This window comes from Theobroma cacao, chromosome 5, assembly GCF_000208745.1.
Source record: "Theobroma cacao cultivar B97-61/B2 chromosome 5, Criollo_cocoa_genome_V2, whole genome shotgun sequence".
Lineage (NCBI taxonomy): Eukaryota > Viridiplantae > Streptophyta > Magnoliopsida > Malvales > Malvaceae > Theobroma > Theobroma cacao.
The window spans coordinates 26445672-26467441 of NC_030854.1; the positions used below are offsets into that span (position 1 = coordinate 26445672).

Sequence of the window (21770 nt, forward strand, 5' to 3'; positions counted from 1 at the left end):
CGATAGATTTGGATCAAAAAGCATTTTTCAAAGTCTTTTTTCATTGTTCTTATTCTCAAACTCATTTGAAAGTGCTAAGGGATGTCTAGACTTGATATTTCATAGCTTAAATAAAATTTTGGTCATTTTCTTTTGTAATTTAAAAACATGGGATCAATTTAAAAGCTATAGAGCTAACAATTTCTTATAACGAAGAAGATAAGAGTAAAGACGTATAGCCAAAAACTTCCTTCAAGCCTTTATAAGATTCTAATCATAGGCAACTTATACCAACTTGGTCCATTAGCTCACTGCTCTTTGCAACAACAATCCAAGAAATATGGCCCCATCATGCTACTTCGGCTTAGCAATGTGCCTACCTTTGTTACCTCATCTGTTGATGCAATAAGAAAAATCTTGGCAACCAATGACCTTCATTGTTGCACTAGGCCTCTTTTAGCTTGCACTAAAAGGTTTTCCTACAATTATCTTGATATAGCTTTCATTTCTCACGGAAACTACTAGAGGGAGATGAGAAAATTAAGAAATCTTGAGCTATTCAATGCTAAAAGCGTTCAATCATTTCAATTCATAAGAGAAGAAGAGGTTGCGCAGATGATTGAGTCAATCTCTCAATCATCAGCTTATGAAACTCCTATTAACCTTGCTCAAAAGATGATGGCTCTCACTATTCATATAATTCGTGAAGTTGCTTTGTGTAAGAGTGCACTTGACAAGCATAAATTGCAAGAATTGGTTCATGAAGCTTTTAGCATAATGGGAAGTTTCTTTGCATTTGACTTCTTTCCTTATGTGGGTTACATCATAGACAAGGCCACAGGTCTGCATGGAAGACTCGAAAAGACTTTTCGTGATTTGGATCTTCTCTACCAAAAGGTCATAGATGACCATCTACACATTGAAAGGCATGTAAAACTAGGAAGTTGACGATGTAATTGATGTTTTGCTGCAAATAAAGAATAATCAAACTGACACTTCTCTTCAAATCACCCAAGACAATATTAAAGTTATTCTTATGGTATGCAATCCATCTATTTTTACTAATATTTTTTAAAAATTTTAGTTTTTATTTAACATGTACAGATTCATTGGTTTTTGAAAGCAGGAGTTTTCTTGGATCCTTTTGTCAAGTATCTACATAAAACCAATTTAATTACATGTTAGATGCTTAATTTCATCAAATTTGTTTTTAAAATTTTATTTTTAATTTAACATATAAAGATTCATTGGTCTCTACTAATGCTAATTTATGTACAATACATATATAAAAAGTTTATTAATTTTGGACTACATAACAAAAAAAAAAAAGAAAGAAAGAAAGAAAAAGTAACCTTATCCCATCCAACATAACCTATGGTCAAGCTTTTTTTCCAGAATTTAAACAAGAAACCTCCTAGTTAAAAGTTTTAATGTTTTAACCATGTCTCTTGGAAAGTACTATCTTAAATTTTGCTGACCTTTCTGCTAATTAATTGCTTTTAGAATGTAATTTTGGGTAGTTGATATTACTTCAAGTATGATGGTGTGGGCTATGGCAGAGCTTGCTACAAGATTGATGAAGAAAGCACAAGATGAAATCAGAAACTGCATAGGAAAGTGTAAATGCCCACTACCCAACTACGTGCTCATTCTCTTAACACCCAATAAGTTGTTCTTCTCATAGTAAACGTATTCTTCCTATAACAGGCATGTTTTTCCATGATTGAACATGTTGTCCTAAAAATATTCTTCTTCTACCAACTACCACTCTTATTTAGTACAAATATGAGAGTTTCGAAAGTTGGGAGGTAATAAGAAAATAATCAGATGCTCAGTAAAGATTACTCTCAAAATTCTCTCAAATATTCATTCTACTTAGCCTTTTCCATTCACTGTGATCCACTGCTTTCTCCACCTTTCTTATTCTTCACCGCCTATTACCAAAGCACTTACACTTCAAGGACTTCTCTAATCTTTCTCTTTACCGCCTCTTAATGCATTTCATTTTACTTATTGCGACACATTTCTTTCTCCTAGAAGAGTGCTTTATATTTTGGCGAGTTTACTAGAAATGAGTGATTACATTAAGTAAAAAAAAAGTTATCAAAAACTTTTTTTGTCAGAAGATATGGAGAGTTCTCCCAACAGCCATGAAATGCCCACTTATGTCTAAAGCTCATGAAAATGCTCTACGCTTCCCAAAAAAGGATGCAAGTGTTGGAGGATAACAATAAGCGGATGATGAAAACCATTGCCTAGTTTGTGTCAACAACTGTCACAACCCCTTAACCTCAAGTCATGCCACACCATAATGGCAAAAATGCTGCTAACATGGTCAACAACAGAAAAAAAAATGGAGGAAATGGAGAAAGCACAACTGACCCATTTCTCAATACCATTAATCCCTCTATTGTTGGCAATCCTATCATCGTAACTCCTCTAACCATAGCTCAAAGCTTTCTCACAAAAGAAAAGCTGGAGAAGTTGCTCAATCAGAAGAACAAAAGTCTCAACTTTGTCGAGTTTGACCTACAACTACCTTATCTTGCCAAAGTAGTAGCAAAGTCGTATCCCAAATATTACACCAATCTAAAATTTAAACAGTTCAATGGCAAGATCGGTGATGCTTAGGAACATGTCATGAAGTTTGTGCAAACCTTGGAAGTAGCAAGTTTAGATGATGATTTAAAGTTAAAGGAGTTCTCTAAGTCCCTCACTAGAAAGCTTCAATCTCACTCCTGGTTAAGTTGACTCTTAAAACTATATGTGCATGATGTTTAGGAAAAAGTTCTTACCTGCGTTAATCTAAGAAGAGAACATCAAAAATCAAAAAAGGATCTTATGAAACACATCTAGCAATTTAGAGAACAAGTAATGGATATACAAGATTCTTATGATGAAAAAGAACTAGTCAAAGTTTGCATCCAAAGTATGTTCGATGAATATAAGGTGCATTTGGAAAACTTACCTCTCCCTACTTTTGCCACTTTAGTAAAAGTTTCATGGTGGACCAATAATATGGTCGTTAAGCAAAAAGAAGCTAATAATTTCAATAGAAGAAACATCCCAACTATGAACGTAATACAAGGAAGAGGTAGAGAAAGAAGTGGTCCTCAAGAAAGCCAAGACAGGACAACTTCAAAAGAAGACAAGATGAAGAGATTAATGCACCTCATTTACTCTTAGTTCCACTTGATAGAGTAAAGGCACTCTTTCGAAAATGAATTAGAGATTATTTAAATTTACCTTACATATCGTAACCCCCAACGGTAAAAGAAAAGTCCAATCCAAGGTATTGTGACTCTCACCGTACAGTTGGTCATTCACTTATTAAATGTAGAGATCTACGTAAAATATTTTATGAGAAGGTGCAAGCAGGAAAAATGGTGGCTGGAAACAATAAGATCTAAAATAACTCATTTCCCATTCATCCATGATATGTCTAAAATGCCTACTATTAATTATTTCACGTACTCAAAATTTGACATTTGCAAAAAAAAAAATCATTTTTCTACCGCAAGCTTTATCGTTCTTGCTTTGGCTGTAATATTATTGTTGCACTCGATCATAAGCTTTATATCTTATTCTTTGACCATATAATTTATCACTCATATTTTAGCTGCGAGCTTTAACACTCAAAATTTGGTTTTAACGATATTATGCTATTGGCTACCAGCTTTATTACTCACTTCTTGGCCATAGCTCGCTATTCACAAATAAGCTGCAATTTTAAACATTCCTTCATACTAGGTTGAGGATTATTCTCCTTAATGTAAAATTAAGAATCCTTTTTGGCTGCTCACAATGATACATGTGAAACATTCATATGTTTGCAAAGAGTGAAATATGGAAGAAAATATCTCAATTTACAAGCGATTAAATAAAACCACAAAGAAAGCAAAGTAAATGTTTACTATGGAAAACAAGTCTACAAAAGAAGAACAAGCACAAGCTAGTTAAATATGAATTTCAAAAGGAAGGAAGATCAATCATTATTAAAATTGAAAAAGCTGTCTAATCTTCTTCGTAGCTCCATTTTTCGATCTTGCACTAAAGCCATCTATGAGTCTAACTCTTTTGTCTCAGCCTCTATGCCAAGTTTGTCAATCCTTGTTCACAATATATTCTTTGGCCTTAGTTATACAAGCATCAAGACATTTAATTTGGCAACTGAATTTGAGGACATATTCCATGAGATGCACCATCTATTTTAATTCCTCAAAAGAAATGTCTGCCATAAGGAATAAGCAATCTCTAAGGCACTGCCCAATACGTCCATAATAGCTCTGTTCAAGATTCTACTATTAAAAGGCCAAAATTCACTTTCTACTTTATAAGCATGCTCCAAAAGCTCCAAGTGTTATGGCAAGATTGAAATGCAATGAAAGTCTTTCAAATGAGTGTCAAAAGCATTATCTCTACGTTCTATCACTAGAAAAAATGACACATGAACTCCCCTCAGAAGAAGAATAAGCATTGCGAGTTATATTTAAAACACCCCTAAGAGAAAAAAAAAACGTTGTGAGTTGTATTCAGAACACCCCCAAGAAAAGAAGACACATTATCAGTTATATTCTGAACACCCCAATAAAAGAAGACACATTATGAGTTATATTCTGAACACCCCAAGAAAAGAAAAAGCATTGGGAGTTGTATTTGGAACACTTCAAAGAAAAGAAGACGAATTTCGAGTTGTATTCGGAACACCTCTAAGAGAAGAAAAAGCATTGCGAGTTGTATTTGGAAACTTTTCAAGAGAAGAATAAACATTGCGAGTTGTATTTGGAACACCTCCTAGAGAAGAATAAGTATTATGAGTAGTATTTAGAACACCCTCGAGAGAAGAAACATTGTGAGTAGTATTTAGAACATCTCGAGGAGAAGAAGAAGCATAAATATTCTCACTACCTTTAAGAGAAGAAGAAATGTTGCAAGTAACACCAAGGGTAGCACAAACTCCCTTAAAGTAGTAACCATAGTATGTGAAAAGGTACTCCACCTTGCAATAATAGCACACCATACTTCAATTCTAGTCTCTTTACAAATATGGAGTTTAAAGGTGACTTTTACAACATAAGCACTCCAGTATTGCTGAGAGTAATCACGTAAGTGGAATTATTCAAGACTTTCTATGCCCATTCATCCTAACTTGAACCCATTGTGAGTTAGATCTAAATTTAGTGACAAAAAATGAGAATTCAGTATGTTCAAATTTGAACTTTAATATTGACGATGCTTTTAGGATGGAACACCTTCTATCTACAACGACTCCACTACAAATATAGTCTTAATGCTAGCTAGTAGATATACATGGATGCTTATCCAATTGTTTTGCATGCACTGTTTCTTTGAAGCAATCTTCTCCTTATTCCCTGATGACACCATCATCCCAATTTTCAAGCACAAAAGGAACTTCACCAATCCTCCCTATTCACATTTCTTAGAAAGAGAAGTTGCAACAGTACTTTTCCGCTTCTTTTTAGAGCAACCCTACTAGATCATTGTAGCGAACTTTTAGCGTAAAATGAGTTTGGCTAGGAGATGAAAAAGCAAAGTTCTTACAAGCATGAATGAAAACTAACTAGATAAGTATTCATGCATTATCATTCCTACCAACACACAATTACTTCCTTAAAAATTACAATAATGTTCCATGTTTATTTGTTTATCTTTATTTTTATGCCAAACAAAATAGATAAGAATATATATATACATATATATATTAAGCTAGAATAGCAAGAATATATATATATATATAACATTTAACTTAAAAAAAAACTTTCCCTTTACGAATGGCTATGTTAGAGCAATAATAAACAAAAGAAAGTTTTCCCTTTCCCTTATGTAAACTACGTTGCAACAAAAGAGAAAAAAAACTAGAAGAAACAATATAAAAAATTATATAGTTGTAAAGAGAAGTTATTTGTTAAAAAAAAATTAGAGAAAAATCTTGGAAGTTGATTGTGAATTTGTTCAAAACTATTCTCTCATATTTATAGACTTAGAGGAATTATTTTCCTAACAAGGATCCAACACTTTGAATTTTCTTAGCAATTTTTTTTTTTTTACATCCCTTGTTTCTCACATAAATCTATATTCCTCTTTTCTACACCTTTTATCTTGATATTTTCCTATTATCATATTTTAAAAAAAATATAAGGTGTTCAAGTGTAAAATAAGTCTATGTCTTATTTGCTTAACTAAGAAAAACAATCTTAAAACTCAATATCAATTTAGTAAGAACGTGCCAATATCAATGACAAGCATGATTACTTTATTAATCTAAAACATCTTATTATGTTTCTAGTAATCATGTCTCTTACTTTACTTTAAAATTTAAAATTTACGCTAGCATGTCAGTTTAAGGGGACAAGCCTTGATTGTGAGCTTACATAGCCTTACACAACAAGGCTTGTTACTAATCACAATATTCAAATTATGTATGAAAATTTTATTAGCAAATCCTTTTACCTCTCATTGTTTTTCTACATATATCTCTACTTTTTTTAATGTGTTCAAGTTCTCCTATCTTGAATTATTATTATTATTCTTAAAAGATAAATGTAAGGTATATAAATCAAAAGTATACCCCATGACTTATCTGCCCAACGAAACAAACAATCTTAAAATGCAAAACCCACATTTGTAACGTTGTGTCAATTTACAAGTAATTAATTTAATGCAAGGTTTTCTTTTGTTTTTAACTACCATGTTGATTTGCAAGCCATGCTTATGCAGGTGTCCCATTATCCTTCAAAAATAATTGTTCTTCCACTTGTCCTAATAACTAAGGCTGCTTGATTTTAGACTTAAAAAAAAAATAATCTATCAATGGTGTAGCAAACTAATAAGAGTTGGTGATTTATCACTCTGCCCTAATACTTAAAAAATTCTTTATCTCTCGATAATAAAATTTTCATACAGGGGGCAAAACTAAGCTAAGTGTTTTTCAAGGGAGTAACATCCAAAGACGTTCTCAAGTGCCTAAAGTATAGGGACATTCCAATTGCATAATATTTAGGAACGTTCCAAGTGTGTAATGCATAGGGACGTTTCCAAGTGCGTAACACCCAAGGACTTTCCCAAGTGCGTACGTATAGGGATATTCCAAGTGTGTAACATCCAAGGATGTTTCAAAGTGCGTAATGCATAAGACTGCTTAACACTCATGGCCCTTCCAAGTGTGTAACACCCAAGGCCATTCTTAAGTGCATAATGCATTCTAAATGCGTAACTCCCATAGATGTTCCCAAGTGTGTAATGCATAATGATATTCCTAGGTATGCAACACTTCAACAAGGCATTCCTAACCGCAAGCAAATTTTGTAATAATAATAATAATAGTAATAATTGCATAAATTTGCAAGCATTGTACATTTCCAAACTTTCTAAAAGTGTGTATGAGATTTGAAGCCTAGTTTACAAGCTTAAAAGAAAATATTGTGTCATTGCACATTAAAGAAAATATTGCTTTAGAGGGAATAGGTGCAAAAAATGTATTCTAATATTGCGTCATTGGTTAATCTTTCTTTTGAAGAAAAAAAAACATATAAAACGTTGTCTTATATTACTTATCTTATGTACATGACTCAAATTGTATTTTTTTATTTTATGCATAAAAATTTCTTACAAAAATTATTAACTAAAGGGCAAAATGTAGATGCCCAATTTTGGTTAACCATTACTTCTTTTAAGTATTATCTTATAGTATTAGAACAACGAAAAACAACCATGTCACACGGAGAAGTGAAAGTAATACAAAACGAGTGACAAGGTTCACTGAGTTATTTTTATGTTTGAAATGTTCTAGAAAGTTTGGTTTGATAGCTTAGATATAAAAGTAGTTAAGAAGACTTCTCTTAACCTTTTCTTGAAGTACATGTGTTTTACTCTTTTCTTTTTCTTAAGAGTACATATAACGCATTATTAAGTATCAATACTCCATTATCCAAAACTTAAGCCCACTATCCAACTGCATGTTCATTCTCTTAAAAACGTGCTCTTCTCATAAGACATTCTTCTCATAGTGAACATGCTTTTTCCATAACAAGCACGTTCTTCCATAATTGAACATATTCTCCTAAAAGTACTCTTTTACCAATTGCCACTCTTATTTAGTATAAATATGAGAGTTTAGAAAGTTGGGAGGAAATCAAAAAATAATCAAAACTAAGTAGAGATTAATCTCAAAACTCCCTCATAGTTCTCCCAAATATTCTCTCTACTCAGCCCTTTCCATTTGTTGTGTTATGTTGCTTTCTCCACCTTTCTTATTCCTCACCGTCTGCCACTAAAGCACTTACGCTTCAAGGACTTCTCCAATTTTCCTCTCTGTCGCCTCTAGTGCATTCCATTTTACTTATTACAACACGTCATCTCTCTCTACCAGAAGAACCCTTTACATAAAAAAAAAAAAGAAAAGGTCTCCAAATGCAACATCAATTAGCTTCAATACCTGAAGATGGTGATTAAGGAATTCTCAAGACTACATCCTCTAGGGGCACTTTTACTTCCAAGAGAACCCATGTCTCAATTTAACATAGTTGGTTACAACGTTTACCCCAAAACTCGCATCCTAGTAAACATTTAGGCAACAAGAAGAGATCCTGAGAATTGGAAAAACACAAAGTACTTCTACCTAGAAAGGTTTATGGATAGCCTCATTGATCTCAAAGACTAGAATTTTGGGTTTTTACAGTTTGTTTCCAGTCGAAGAGGGTGCCCTGAAATTTCTATGGCAATTTTAACTATGGAGCTTGCACTTGCGAATCTCTTATATCATTTTGATTGAAAATTGCCAAATAGGTGAAAAGTAGAAGATCTCAATGTGGAAAAGGCAGTTGGCATCACAAATTATAAGAAATAAGCTTTATAACTTGTTTTTATCAATTACCACTATTCATAGGCCTTGTAAGCTTTAGTACATATATCAAATGTATAACAGGCACGTTCTTCCATGATTGAACATGTTCTCCTAAATGTACTCTCTTTATATCAATTGCAACTCTTATTTAGTATAAATATGAGAGTTTAGAAAGTTGGAAGGCAATCAAAAAATAATCAAAAACTCAATAAAGATTTCTCTCAAAACTCTCTCAAAGCTCTCTGAAATATTCTCTTTACTCAACCTTTTCTATTTGCCGTGCCGTGTTGCTTTCTCCACCTTTCTTATTTCTTACCGCCTACCACCAAAGCACTTACGCTTCAAGGACTACCTTAATCTTCCTCTCTGTCGCCTCTAGTGCATTCTAGTTTTCTTATTGCAACACGTCATCTCTTTTTACTAGAGGAACCCTCTACATAAAGAAATAAAGGTCTCCAAATCTGACATCAATTAGCTTTAATACTTGAAGATGGTGGTTAACGAATCCTTAAGACTGCATCCTCCAAGTGCACTTTTACTTCCAAGAAAAGACATGTTTCAATTTAACATAGATGGTTGCAACGTTTACCCCAAAACTCGCATCCTAGTCAACATTTAGGTAACAGGGAGAGATCTTGAGAATTAGGAAAACCCCGAGCAGTTCTGCCCATAAAAGTTTATGGATAGCCCTATTGATTTCAAAGCCTAGAATTTCGAGTTTTTACTGTTTGGTTCCAGTCGAAGAGGGTGCCCTGAAATTTCTGTGGCAACTTTAAGTATGGAGTTTGCACTTGCGAATCTTTTACATCATTTTGATTGGAAATTGCCAAATTGGCAAAAAGCAGAAGATCTCAACATGGAAAAAGCACTAGTATAACAAATTATAAGAAAAAAGCTTTACAACTTGTTCCTATCAATTACCACTAGTCGTAAGCCTTGTAAGCTTTAGTACATATATCAAATGTATAACAGGCACATTTTTTCATGATTGAACATGTTCTCCTAAAGTACTCCCTTTGTACCAATTGCCACTCTTATTTAGTATAAATATGAGAGTTTGGAAAGTTGGAAGTCAATAAAACAATAATAAAAAATTCAGTAAAGATTACTCTCAAAACTCCCTCAAAGCTCTTTGAAATATTTTCTTTACTCAACCCTTTTTATCTGTCATGCTTTGTTGCTTTCTTCACCTTTCTTATTTCTTACTGCCTACCACCAAAGCACTTACGCTTCAAGGATTGCTTTAATCTTCCTTTTTACCACCTCTACTGCATTCTGATTTACTTATTGCAACACGTCCTTTCTCTTTACTAAAAAACCCTGTACAAAAAAAAAGAAAGATCTCCAAATGTGACATCAATCAACTTCAATACCTGAAGATGGTGGTTAATGAATCCTTGAGATTGCATCCTCCAATGGCACTTTTACTTCCAAGAGTATCCATGTCTTAATTTAACATAGATAATTACAATGTTTATCCCAAAACTCACATCCTAGTCAACATTTGGGCAATAAGAAGAGATCTTGAGAACTGGGAAAACCCCGAGCAATTCTACCCAAAAAAGTTTATGGATAGCCCTATCGATTTCAAAGCCCAAAATTTCGAGTTTTTACCGTTTGGTTCCAGTCGAAGAAGGTGCCTTGAAATTTCTATGGCAATTTTGACTGTGGAGCTTGCACTTGCAAATCTCTTATATCATTTTGATTGGAAATTGCCAAATGGGCAAAAAGCAAAAGATCTCAACATAGAAAAGGCAGCCGGTATGACAAATTATAAGACAGAAGCTTTACTACTTGTTCCAATCAATTACCACCATTAGTAGGCCTTGTAAGCTTTTAGTACGTATATCAAATATGCTAAGTTACTGCTTGTAATCCTATATGCATATGCATTTATGATGTCTCATGATGCATATTCTGTCATGAAAAAAAATTATCATGTAATTGAAATAATGAATAAACTTATATTTAATTTTAAAATTATAAATTTTATATCGACAATTAAGATAGTTTGAATATATATAAATACTATTAAGATAATAAATGTATGAACATTTATTTTTTTGTAAATAAATAGATTTGGAGAATTTTAGATTACGAATGATTTTTTTATTAAAAATAGAAGATTTTTAAACAAAAATACATATACGATGTCCTTGTCACTGAGTCAATGCTCAAGTGCAACTGTGGATTATATAAAAGAAATTGCCTAAGGTTGAATTAGGCATGGCAATGAGGAAAGCCTTGGAAATTTTCTTGAATATTTTCTTGTTATACGTACAAGGAAAGCCCCAGAAAGAATTGGTACCATGTTTATACTTGTAAGCGACTCGTAAGCAACATCAACTGGCGTTGCAAAATTCCAATAACAATACCATGCCCACTTACTTACAATTATTTTTTTAAAAAAAAAATTAACAAATATCACTATATATTGTATTCATTAATTATTAACATAAACTATTGATTAAGATGGATATTCAGGGAATCTAATACAATGCGAAAATTACATATTCATCTACTATTTAGTGGAAAATGTTCCATTATTATTTTCCCTTAATTAAAACCGCCTGACAATTGATGAATTGTAAACAAAGTTATGAGCCTAATTATCTAGTTCTGGTACAATTAGCCCTGAGTCCGGGAGTACTTTCTAAACTAAATGATTTTTGTCTAAGTATATATGTATGTTTGGTCACTTCATTGAATTTCAGAAATGATATTATGTTCTGGTGTATGTGGTGGTGTCTGCAAGTAAGAAATGCCAAAGATACTGAAAAAAGTTTTCAATTTCTCCTATTCGTCACCCCCATCAGAGTAGAGTAAACGTATATGATTGTAGAGTTCAAGAATGACATTAGATTTTTTTTCTTCACAAGGATAAAGCCAAAGCATATTTATTTAGAATAATGAGCAGCAAAACTAACAAAATAAGAATAGCCATCAACAGATTGAATTGGAGCTGGACCCCCAACATCTGTACCAAAAAGTTTTAAGGGGATGAGTACTAACAAGACTAGAGACCCCAAAGGAGAGCTTATGGCTTTTATTCCAATGACAGTAGACCCAAGTCGGCAGGCAATCGTGATTAGTAATCACTGATTATTAATATATTGATAAATATTTAAAAACAAAAAACAAAAATCAGATTATTTTAAATGAAAGGTACACGAAAGATATCAAATAAAAGATAAGAATAATGGGACGGTTTAAGTCATTGGTGATATGGTGGGAAGTAGCAGAGTCCATAAGTCAGGTTAAGTCAGGTTTAATATAAGTTATTTAAGTTATTTCAGTCAGGTTTAATTTGATTTTGTTATTGGGTTTTGTTTTTTCTTTTGTTTTCTAATTTCAACAGCTTTTGTGACAATTTTTTTCCTTTTACTGGTATAAATGAATGACTTTTTTAAAATCTTTCTAAACTATACCTTTCAAGTTGTTCAAATACAAGTAAATAATTTTTTCTTATACAAAACAATGCTCACAAGTAATTACCAATTATTCAGATATTCACTATTTTGAATATAACATAATTAACTTTTTTTCTTTTTCTTTTATTCATAATTGATAACATCCTATATCATTTATTGTGCACATTGAATATTACACTCCTTCTGACTATCAATATATACTTTAATGTTAATGATTTAGTTAGCTAATAACATCAACTACTTAATTAAATTTAGCAATTTGTTCAACTATATTCTTCTAATAAAATCAAACAAATAATTAAATTTTTATTTAATATAATGATAACCTTTCATATAATATTTCAAACAATATCCACAAAATAACAATTTCCTGACACAATGCGTAGGAAGCAGTATTTATGAAACATTACAAGCTGGCTTATAGATAAGATACAAGTATATCTCAATGTTTAAATTTAAGTTAACGAGATTTTCTCACACACAATGATCCTAGTGACAGTTACCTTCCCTCCTTTTCCCCCTCCACTTGAATGAAATTACAATAAACTATGCATAATTACAGTTGATTCCTCACAATAAAATTTGGGTTTAGTCGGCTTCTATCTGTACTGTATTCTGAGAAGTAAGAGATGCTACTTCTCAATAAGAAACTGCCACCGGCGGCCACTCTCCAATTGTAGCTTCACACCTCTGATCCAATAATCAATGGTGAGGTCGACAGAGGAGATGCAACCATGCCGCTTGAATTTTGATCCTCAGATCTTCTCATGGATTCTGTTCCATCACCAAAACATTTTACATACTTCTTCATGAGCACCTTACCTCTACAGCTATTATTCCATGTCTTTATTCTAAAAACTTTAAATGCTAGTTTCCAAGCCCAGAACCATTATGAAAAAGTTATGAACAGATTTCTATGTTTCACATGCCAGAAATAATTTCAGCTTACCCAGTCTTTCTCGTATTTTATCTGCATATTCAGCCCCACAACCTTTCTGTGAAAAGGAGACAATATCAACGAACATCCCATTCGAAGGTTGAATTCCAGCATCCTCCATCCACTGAAGAACCTGCACAGAGATTTGTAAAGGAGATTGAGTATTTCACCTTGTGAATACTTCCAATGCATATCTACAAAAGTAGTACTTTCTCATAATTATGTTCTGCAAATATGACTTCATGAGTAAATTAATACTTTAATTTGATTCTTGCCCGTTAGTTTGAACTTGAATCACTAAGGCCATGATCAGAAGAAGTATAATCCTCTATTGACCATTAAGAAAACTTTTTCAGATGGAAAAGAATCATGTAGATTAAGGACCATTTATTAGGAATCTGGAAATAATTATAGAATATATATAATTGTTTATACATCTTTTACCATGATGCCACTGCAGCAGAAGTAAGAAGTTTGAGGGCCTGGGTCAGCTAAATCAAGGGATTTCAGACATTTAACCATCATGCCAGATGTTAAACTAGAAGAGTAGATTAATTTATACCATTTACACCACTTATATAAGAAAATCCAGAGTGTAGACTGAAGTTTGACACATTAAGGTTAACAGAAATGCAGAAATATAACCTCAATGTATTTTCGCCAATTTCCAGCAGCCAAAAGATTCTTCAACAAGATTGAATAGGTATTGAAGTTGACTGCAGCACCTGATGCTATCATCTTGTAAAACAGCTGCGTGCATGAAAAGGAAAAATTAAAGGCACTAGAAAATTAAGATATCAGAAAATAAATAAAGAATCTAAAACAGGTACACGGCACTGATCTTTGACCTTAGGGATAGTACTTGAACTTCCAAGATCTTCTGAGACACTGAACAAAATAAACTTCTAATAGATACTTAAAAAGGAAATCAAGTACCTTCATCATCGACTCAATTTTTCCACTTTTTCCAACCAGATGAAGGAGCTGATTCATTAGTCCAATGGACACTAAAGGGAACAAAGGCTCCATTAGATTGATCAGGTCCATTGTGGTCTTCCAATCTCGTAACCTTCACTCAAATTCTCAATGTCAGTTTCTAGGAAAGCAGAAAAAGCCACACTGAATTTTATGCAAAAAAACAGATCTGTTTTGTAAGAAAGCTGGCCCCTCAAAGCAAAGTGGAATTAGACATTGGAAAATAAAATATAATAATCAGACAATGCAGGATAAACCAGTACCATGTTTAGTCATGAAACAAGGTGGCACCAATAGGTATATGGTGAATGACCACACTATTTACTTAATTGTGAAACAAGTTACATTGGATTGTGGCTCCAACTAAAAGTATTCATTTCTCCTACCCATGATTCCTCCTTTTAAAATGCAAAAAAGCATGGATAAGATTTGGTGTCAATATAAGTGGCTACATTGGGTTCAGTATCCTCTAAATACTGGAATTTATTAAAAGTTTATTTTCTTTGCAATAAGAGTAAAACAAAAATATCTGCATCAGCTGAAAACAAGCAACAATCAACAACTCACTCTAGAACAAAATTTAAGAAAACTCTCTTTTAGGGAAAGGAACAAAAACTTATGAAATGTGCCGTTTTCTGCAAATATAGACATGAAACTTACATGCTACAAGCTGACACCATTTCAAAGAAAGTAGCATCATTTAAAGGGATTGCTTTCTCTCTCATATACTCTGCCAAAACAAGAACCTTGGATGGTCGTCCTCCCTTATTAAAAGCTCTCATTAGAGCTGAACATGCTACAGAATCAGGTTGGACGTCATTTGTTTCCATATCTAGAAATAGTGCACAAGCTTTTTCCCAATTTTCTGAAGGATAATAAGATACCATGTTGTTAATTCCAGAAATCAATCAATAACAAACATCAGGGTATAATATGGTCAGCAATTTAATAAAATCAGCATTGCAATAGAAATTACTTTGATAAAAAAAATTTCCTGCATATTATATCTAACTTTCTATTATTATATCAATAAATTCCTATCATACATGTATCCAGAAATTGTACCCATGTTTGCAGTTTCCAAGTAGTTACTTAAGCAGTGCAATATGAAACTTACCTGCAGCATTGTATGCATGCAGCATTGCAGTATATGCAACAACATCAGGACAACAACTGGCAACCTTCATCATGTTGAACATTGATTCTGCTTCAGCAACTTGGCCCTGAGATATTGCATCCAAAGAAGAAGAGTTTAAATAAGAGAAACATTTCTCTTAAGTCATAAATTAACAATTAAGTAACATCTCATGCTGAAGCACTTGCCTGTTTACTGTAAACACAAATAAGAGATGAGTACACCTCCTTGGTTAGAGGAAGTTTTAAAGCCACCATATCATCAAGAAAGCCTAGGGCCTCACCATATTTTGACATTTTACAGTAACCACTTATCAATACCGTATAAGTAACAGAATCTGGCATGACATTCCTTTTCCTCATGGATTTGTACAAAGCTACAGCCTTCTCAAACTCTCCGACATTCATATAGCTTCCAATTGCTGAATTGTAGGCAACTGTGTTCAGTTTGATACCTCGTAACTCAGCTGCTGAAAGTACAGCATCAATCTTCACCTTTTGCCCACAGCGCCCACAGGCGGCTAAGAGGGTGCATATTGAGACTATGTTTGGGTGAATCCCATCTTGCTCCATATGACGCAAGACTTCCACAGCCTCAGCTAATAAACCATTAGATCCATAGGCATCAATCAATGCATTATAGCTTACAAGATTAGGTTTGCAATTATCTCTCTTCATTATGACAAAAACTTCCCTAGCTTTGTCAGGCTGCTGTGATCTTCCATAAGCATTCAGTAAAGAAGTAAAAGAGACAACATCTGGACGAAAACCATTATGTTTTATCTGCTCAAAAACTGCAAATGCCTCTTCACTCATTCCGTGTGAAGCATACGCAGCCATTAGTGTGTTATATGTAACAATATTGGGTCTTATACCTTCTGCAAGCATTGTATTAAACACAGCCTTACAATTTTCCATCTGTCCACTAACAGAATACAGATGAATGATGCTGGTGAATGTAACAATGTCAGGGTGGCAATCTGCTCTCTTTTCTCTCATGGAATTAAAAATATCAATAGCTTTTCCATATTGTCCAAGCTTCACCAGGCAATTTATCACAATATTTAGGGTAGTTGTGTCAGGGGGAATATTTGTTCCTTTCATCAGTTCAAAATAAGACAAAGCTTTTGAATACTGAGCCCCGTTCTTATATGCAGACAATACGATGTTGTGTGTAACCAGATCTGGCCCAACTCCATTTTCTGTCATTTTCTTGCAAACCTTCAGAGCTTCTCTCCAATTTCCACTAGATCCACAAGCGTTGATCAAGTTGTTATAGGTTGATCGACTTGGAGGGATCTGGAAATTTACACTAAGGTTACAGAAATCTCTTGATGAAAAACGATAGAAGGTCAAGAACAATTGCTATATACAACAAAGTCCGGTTGCCTACTCTTTTCTAGATGCAGAAAAAAAAAACAGTAATGATATTTATATACAACAATGTGCTAATTTCAATCTGATTTACTTAAGTAACTCTTATGTTATCTATGAATAATGCACAAAAAAGGTTTGATCCCTACTTCTTTCTCTATCTATTCTCCCTTATTTTCAACTTAGAGGGGGAAAAAACCCATTATGGCACATCAACTAGGATTGGTTAGTCTTACAAATGGTTTTGAATGTTAAAGGATATGTCTATAAAATATTGATGATTTTATCAGTTACTGCAGAATGTAAATAAACAAGAAAGAGGTGCATTGCATTTGGCTGGACAAGTGCCTTTTTTGAGAAGCATCCATTGTTTGTTTAAAGGGCAAAACATAAATCTAGGCAAACTTTCCTGAAAAAACTCTTAAATCCCATCTAAACTTCAGAATGCTAAATCATATAATTGGTCATGCTATGTGCACCTTTGAAATAAATTTACAAACATAAAAGCAGAAATCAGAGCATGTAATCAATAAAAAATCATGCAAAACATTCTGCCAATCACCAAGGGAAGGATTCTATGAAGAGTACAACATGCAGAAACCAAAACTATATCAACCATAACAATAGTTAATTGTTACAATTAAATAATAATAGAGGCATTATGCAGATATTTTTTGACCAAAGCAATAGTTATACTGGCAATTATACATGATGATTGAGGCGCTATGCAGTATTGCAAAAATTTTATACCCACTACCATTTCAATGTGAAAAGAAAAAGAAAGAAGCTCACATCAAGTTAGACCCACTAAGATTGATTAAGGAAGAAAAATACAAATACACACAGCTGCACTGAGCATGTCTTCCATGATATTCATAGCCCAGCGCCATTGACCTGCTCGACCATGTGCATGGATAAGAGCATTGTATGTCTCAGCATCAGGTTTGCACCTACAGCGAAATGATAATATGAAATTAATATATCACCAGAAAGTTAAATGAGATGTTGAATGGCAAGCCTTCAGAAACTTTGAAAATAATAACTACCAGATTCGAGGATATATAGAACCTATTGCTAGGAAAACTACAAACTCCAGAGCTAACAATATATGCAGAGATCAGATGCTACAGACCAAATAAAACCAAAATTCCTTTATCCTTTCAGTACTTAACAAACACATTTTACCAGTACCCATGTTGAGACTAATGTAATTTAAATGAACAACCAACCATCGCTATCATGAAGAGAAAAGGACAATACTGAGGGTATTAATCTTCTAGTAGCACATAGACCTTATCGCAAAAAGTACTTCTTATGTACGATGATACTAGAGGAAAGAAAAATAACAAATTGAAGGGATGATTGTGGTTGACAGACATACTGCTTGTTTATTAAGTAGATTCCACAGAATAGAGATGCAAAATATCCAAAAAAATCTAGATTCAATAAAACAATTGTCCTGGCTAACTAGCCGCTTTGCTCTCTTTGATAACCTGCAAACAATTACATCTTATCTTAAAGGGTAAGACTATTGTGCTATCAAGGTCATCCTCTTCCCAATTCTTTGCATGTTTTGGCTCTAAAAATATGCTTTTTAAACAATTCTTATGCCTCTAATGGGAGATTATAGGGAACACCACTATTAACTTCCTTTAACCTAGAAAAAGTTATAATTCTTTCTTTTGCCACTTGAAGAGTTATATGATGGTCTCCATTTTCATAGAAAGGATTCTGACACAAAGGGTGAATTACCATACATATTGACTGAAGTACCTTCACCACTGATTCATCGTTATTAACTCATCTAGCTATCCTGAGTTACTCAGAGTCTGCCAAAATAATATTTTAGGATCCCATTTAACATTTTCCTGCACAAGGAACTAGATATAATAGATAGAAATGATAAAACTTTACATTTGGACTTCCATCACATTGTGTTACTGACGTAGAAAGCCAAATGTTCACATTGCTATGAGTTTTTAACTACATGATGAAGTATTGTAGGTATTCAATACACTACTCCCATTAAAGTGACTGAAGCATAATAATTTGCTTCAATTGGGGCCATACAGTCATTGCTACACCCAATAATCATTATTTAGGAAAAATTTCAACCTGGGTTTTGGGGCTTCTTGGGCTTGATGGTAATATTATAAATTTTCCATGATATTCCAAATTAGCATCAACTGGAACTTTGCGAGAATATCAGTCCTAGCTCTTTGCCAAAGTAAAATTTGAAAATAAGATCATCAAATCCTCTATTTGGATGTGTTAAGTTTATAATATCATTAAATCTTTGAAACCTGACATTATCATTCCAGTTTACACTTCCGACAACAAAACAAGATTTTTAAATTTACTTACATCATCTTCATATTCCTTAAGCTTATCCGCTAACATTTTCATATAGTGTTGTACAGAGGCATGAAAATGATCAAATATGTTAATGTTCATATAATCTTGTTGGCTGGTTTGATGGTCTTTTAGCACTCAAAATAGAATGATGGGTGCAGCAAATAGTTGCTGGAAATTACAGCAGATTAGAACAACATGCAGGGGAACAGCAGATGAAAGAAATTTCTTATTTTTCATCCAATCTAAAAAGCAAGTGCTACAAGGTTATATGCTCACTAAATGTATGGTACTAAGCATCCAAGTGGTCAAATCTACAGCCATACAGATTAACACAAATTAACATGACAAGTTCATATCAAATCAAACTAGGGTTAAGTTGCTGTCATGTGTAGTCTCCTGCTTAACAGTTCACTCCAGGATATCTCTAAAATGCTGGTAAGAGACTAACAAGTCACACTCCAAATAAAAGAGAATATTTTAGTGGTGATAACCACATATGAGGAACAGGTGAAACAAGAGGTAGAGGCAGCTAGATGATATATTGACAAAGACACTTGCAAGACAAAAAGAAGAAATCAATGTTTGGGATCATGAAGCAACAATTAAGGGAGAATGTTCTTTAACGTGTGCTGTAACTTAATAGAATTTACTGTTGGCAACAACTGAACTTTTTAAGAACATACAAGCATAAATACCATGGACTATTAGCTGGACAGCTTACTTACCACCTACTTTAGAGCATAAATACCATGTATCAGACTATCAGTTGCTGGAATCTTCAGTAGAAAAGACAGATTGCAAAAATCCCCAAGTTTTATCTTTTGCTTTTATTGCAGAAAACCGTAGTCTTTGGCTTCTTAATTCTGATTTGATAATATATATTTTTTAAATCAAGTCTCACAACCAGCCAACAAACCTAGAAAGCAGCATCAAAGAAAAGCAAATATAAATCACACCAGAAGAGCCTGAAAGATAATTCATTTCCATCAATCTTGATCTCAATACACTTACAGCCTTTCCATGGCCATTAGTGCAAAAGCTTCCCACCACAAAATAAGAGCTCAAGATATTCTATTAAGGTTAAAATTTAAAGAGATCCAGTGTCAATTGGGCTGTTCGAGTTTGTAACTCAATTAGAAATATTAAACCAGGACAATGACTTCAAAGAAGCTCTTAATAGAGAAACTACAAAGGGCTAATTCTTCGCCAGCATAAGAAGACTCCAAGAATTTATACTATGACAACGCACAGATGTTTCCATTTACAAACTGCAAATTGGGTTTTGACTTACTAACTATAAACATTATGAGATCCAAATGAAAAGAGTTTTGCATACAGCTACAACAATGTTATGCATACTAGGACACAAGTACAATATAATATCACAACAAGCAGAAAGCATTACCTCCACTTTTGCATTTCGAAGAACAAACCACGTGCTTGATCTGTCCGATTATGTCTAGCATGTAATCTTATCATCATATTGTAGATATCGTTTCGCGCACAGTAGTTCTTTTGATTTTTCATCCAGTCAAATACTTTTACACTATGTTCAATTGCACCCCTTTGCGTCAGCTCCTACCAAACCACAACCAAATACACCCAATCAACACAATTTCAACCGCTAATATCTAATTATCCTCAGGCTCCGTTAGGTTATTACTTCTGGTACTTACTTTTCTGCACCTGTTTTTTACTTCCTCAGAAGTTACTAAAAATGAAAACAAACACTCCCTCAGTAGTAATCAAATTGCCACATTTTGACTTCTATTAGTCAAAATTTTTCAACTTTTTGAAATCCTATTATTTCATTTAATAATTAATAAAAATATGAAAAAAATTATTATTTTTAAAACTTTGAACGAAATAATTTTTAATATATATTTTTCTAAAATTTAACTTGAAATAATTTAACTGATATAGATCAAAGTTAGGAAATCGCAAAACCACCAGCCAAATGAAAACCAAGTATTTTATATTCATAAAATAAAAATATCTTATAGCAAGAGGACGTAGCATACCTTGATGAGAAACGGGAAATTTTTCCTAGCAAAACGGCCAACCCACCTGTTCAGCACCGGTTCGACGTTTTCCCAATGATTGAGCTCCTGAATTTGGTCGACGACCTCGGATACGGTCCAGTCCTTCTGGAAACGGTCGCCTTCCACACGCAAACGGTACCGTTTAGGTATATCGGCCTTCCTGAGTCCACTCACCCGAGTGGAGACCTCGTGCTGGCCCTTGTCGTAGTCGACGAAGCCGGATTTCTGGTCCTCGAACGCGGTGTCGTTCTTGCGTTTCTTGCAGAGGACTAGGGACTTGGGGCGAGTGGAGTGAGTAGAGTCGGGCGACTGGAGAGTGAGTTTGAGAGGAAGTGGGTGGGGTAGAGTAATCATTTCATCTAAGGGAGCAGAGTGGAGAAGAAGGAGCAATGCCAGTGGAGGGTTTTTGACAGTTGGAAGAGGAGTGGCAGTGGATAATCCCCTTCTTCAAAAGCTCGCGGGGATTTTTGCCGTTACTTTGCTCTATTAAATAAAAAGACACGTTTGACCTTAAAACAAAATATTATTTACTTTTTTATCCAAATGCATCTCTATTTTTTTTTTTAAAGGCATCTCTATTTAAATTTATTAGATTGTGCCCGTGCAAATAAAAAATGTTGAAGTAAGTTTTAACAAGAAATATTGAATAGAAATAGTGTTATAATTTTTATTACAAAGTG

At 33.6% G+C, this 21770-nt stretch overlaps 2 protein-coding genes across 3 annotated transcripts; one reads left to right on the forward strand and one right to left on the reverse strand.

Moving 5' to 3' along the window:
* On the forward strand, positions 511 to 927 carry LOC18598872 (cytochrome P450 71B34). The gene has a single exon (XM_018120975.1). It carries the CDS (start codon positions 511 to 513, stop codon positions 925 to 927), a length of 417 nt encoding a protein of 138 aa, XP_017976464.1.
* Positions 12569 to 21536, reverse strand: LOC18598914 (pentatricopeptide repeat-containing protein At2g41720). 2 transcript variants are annotated; one of them, XM_007028648.2, is made up of 10 exons: positions 21070 to 21536; positions 20454 to 20626; positions 17538 to 17643; positions 15509 to 16618; positions 15303 to 15408; positions 14846 to 15050; positions 14147 to 14279; positions 13856 to 13960; positions 13223 to 13343; positions 12569 to 13047 (listed from the first exon to the last, which is right to left on the reverse strand). In XM_007028648.2, exons 1-10 carry the CDS (start codon positions 21442 to 21444, stop codon positions 12956 to 12958), a joined length of 2526 nt encoding a protein of 841 aa, XP_007028710.2. In that variant the 5' UTR covers positions 21445 to 21536; the 3' UTR covers positions 12569 to 12955. The 2 variants fall into 2 exon arrangements, with proteins under 2 accessions (XP_007028710.2, XP_017977723.1); XM_018122234.1 differs by lacking the exon at positions 21070 to 21536 and adding an exon at positions 20725 to 20746.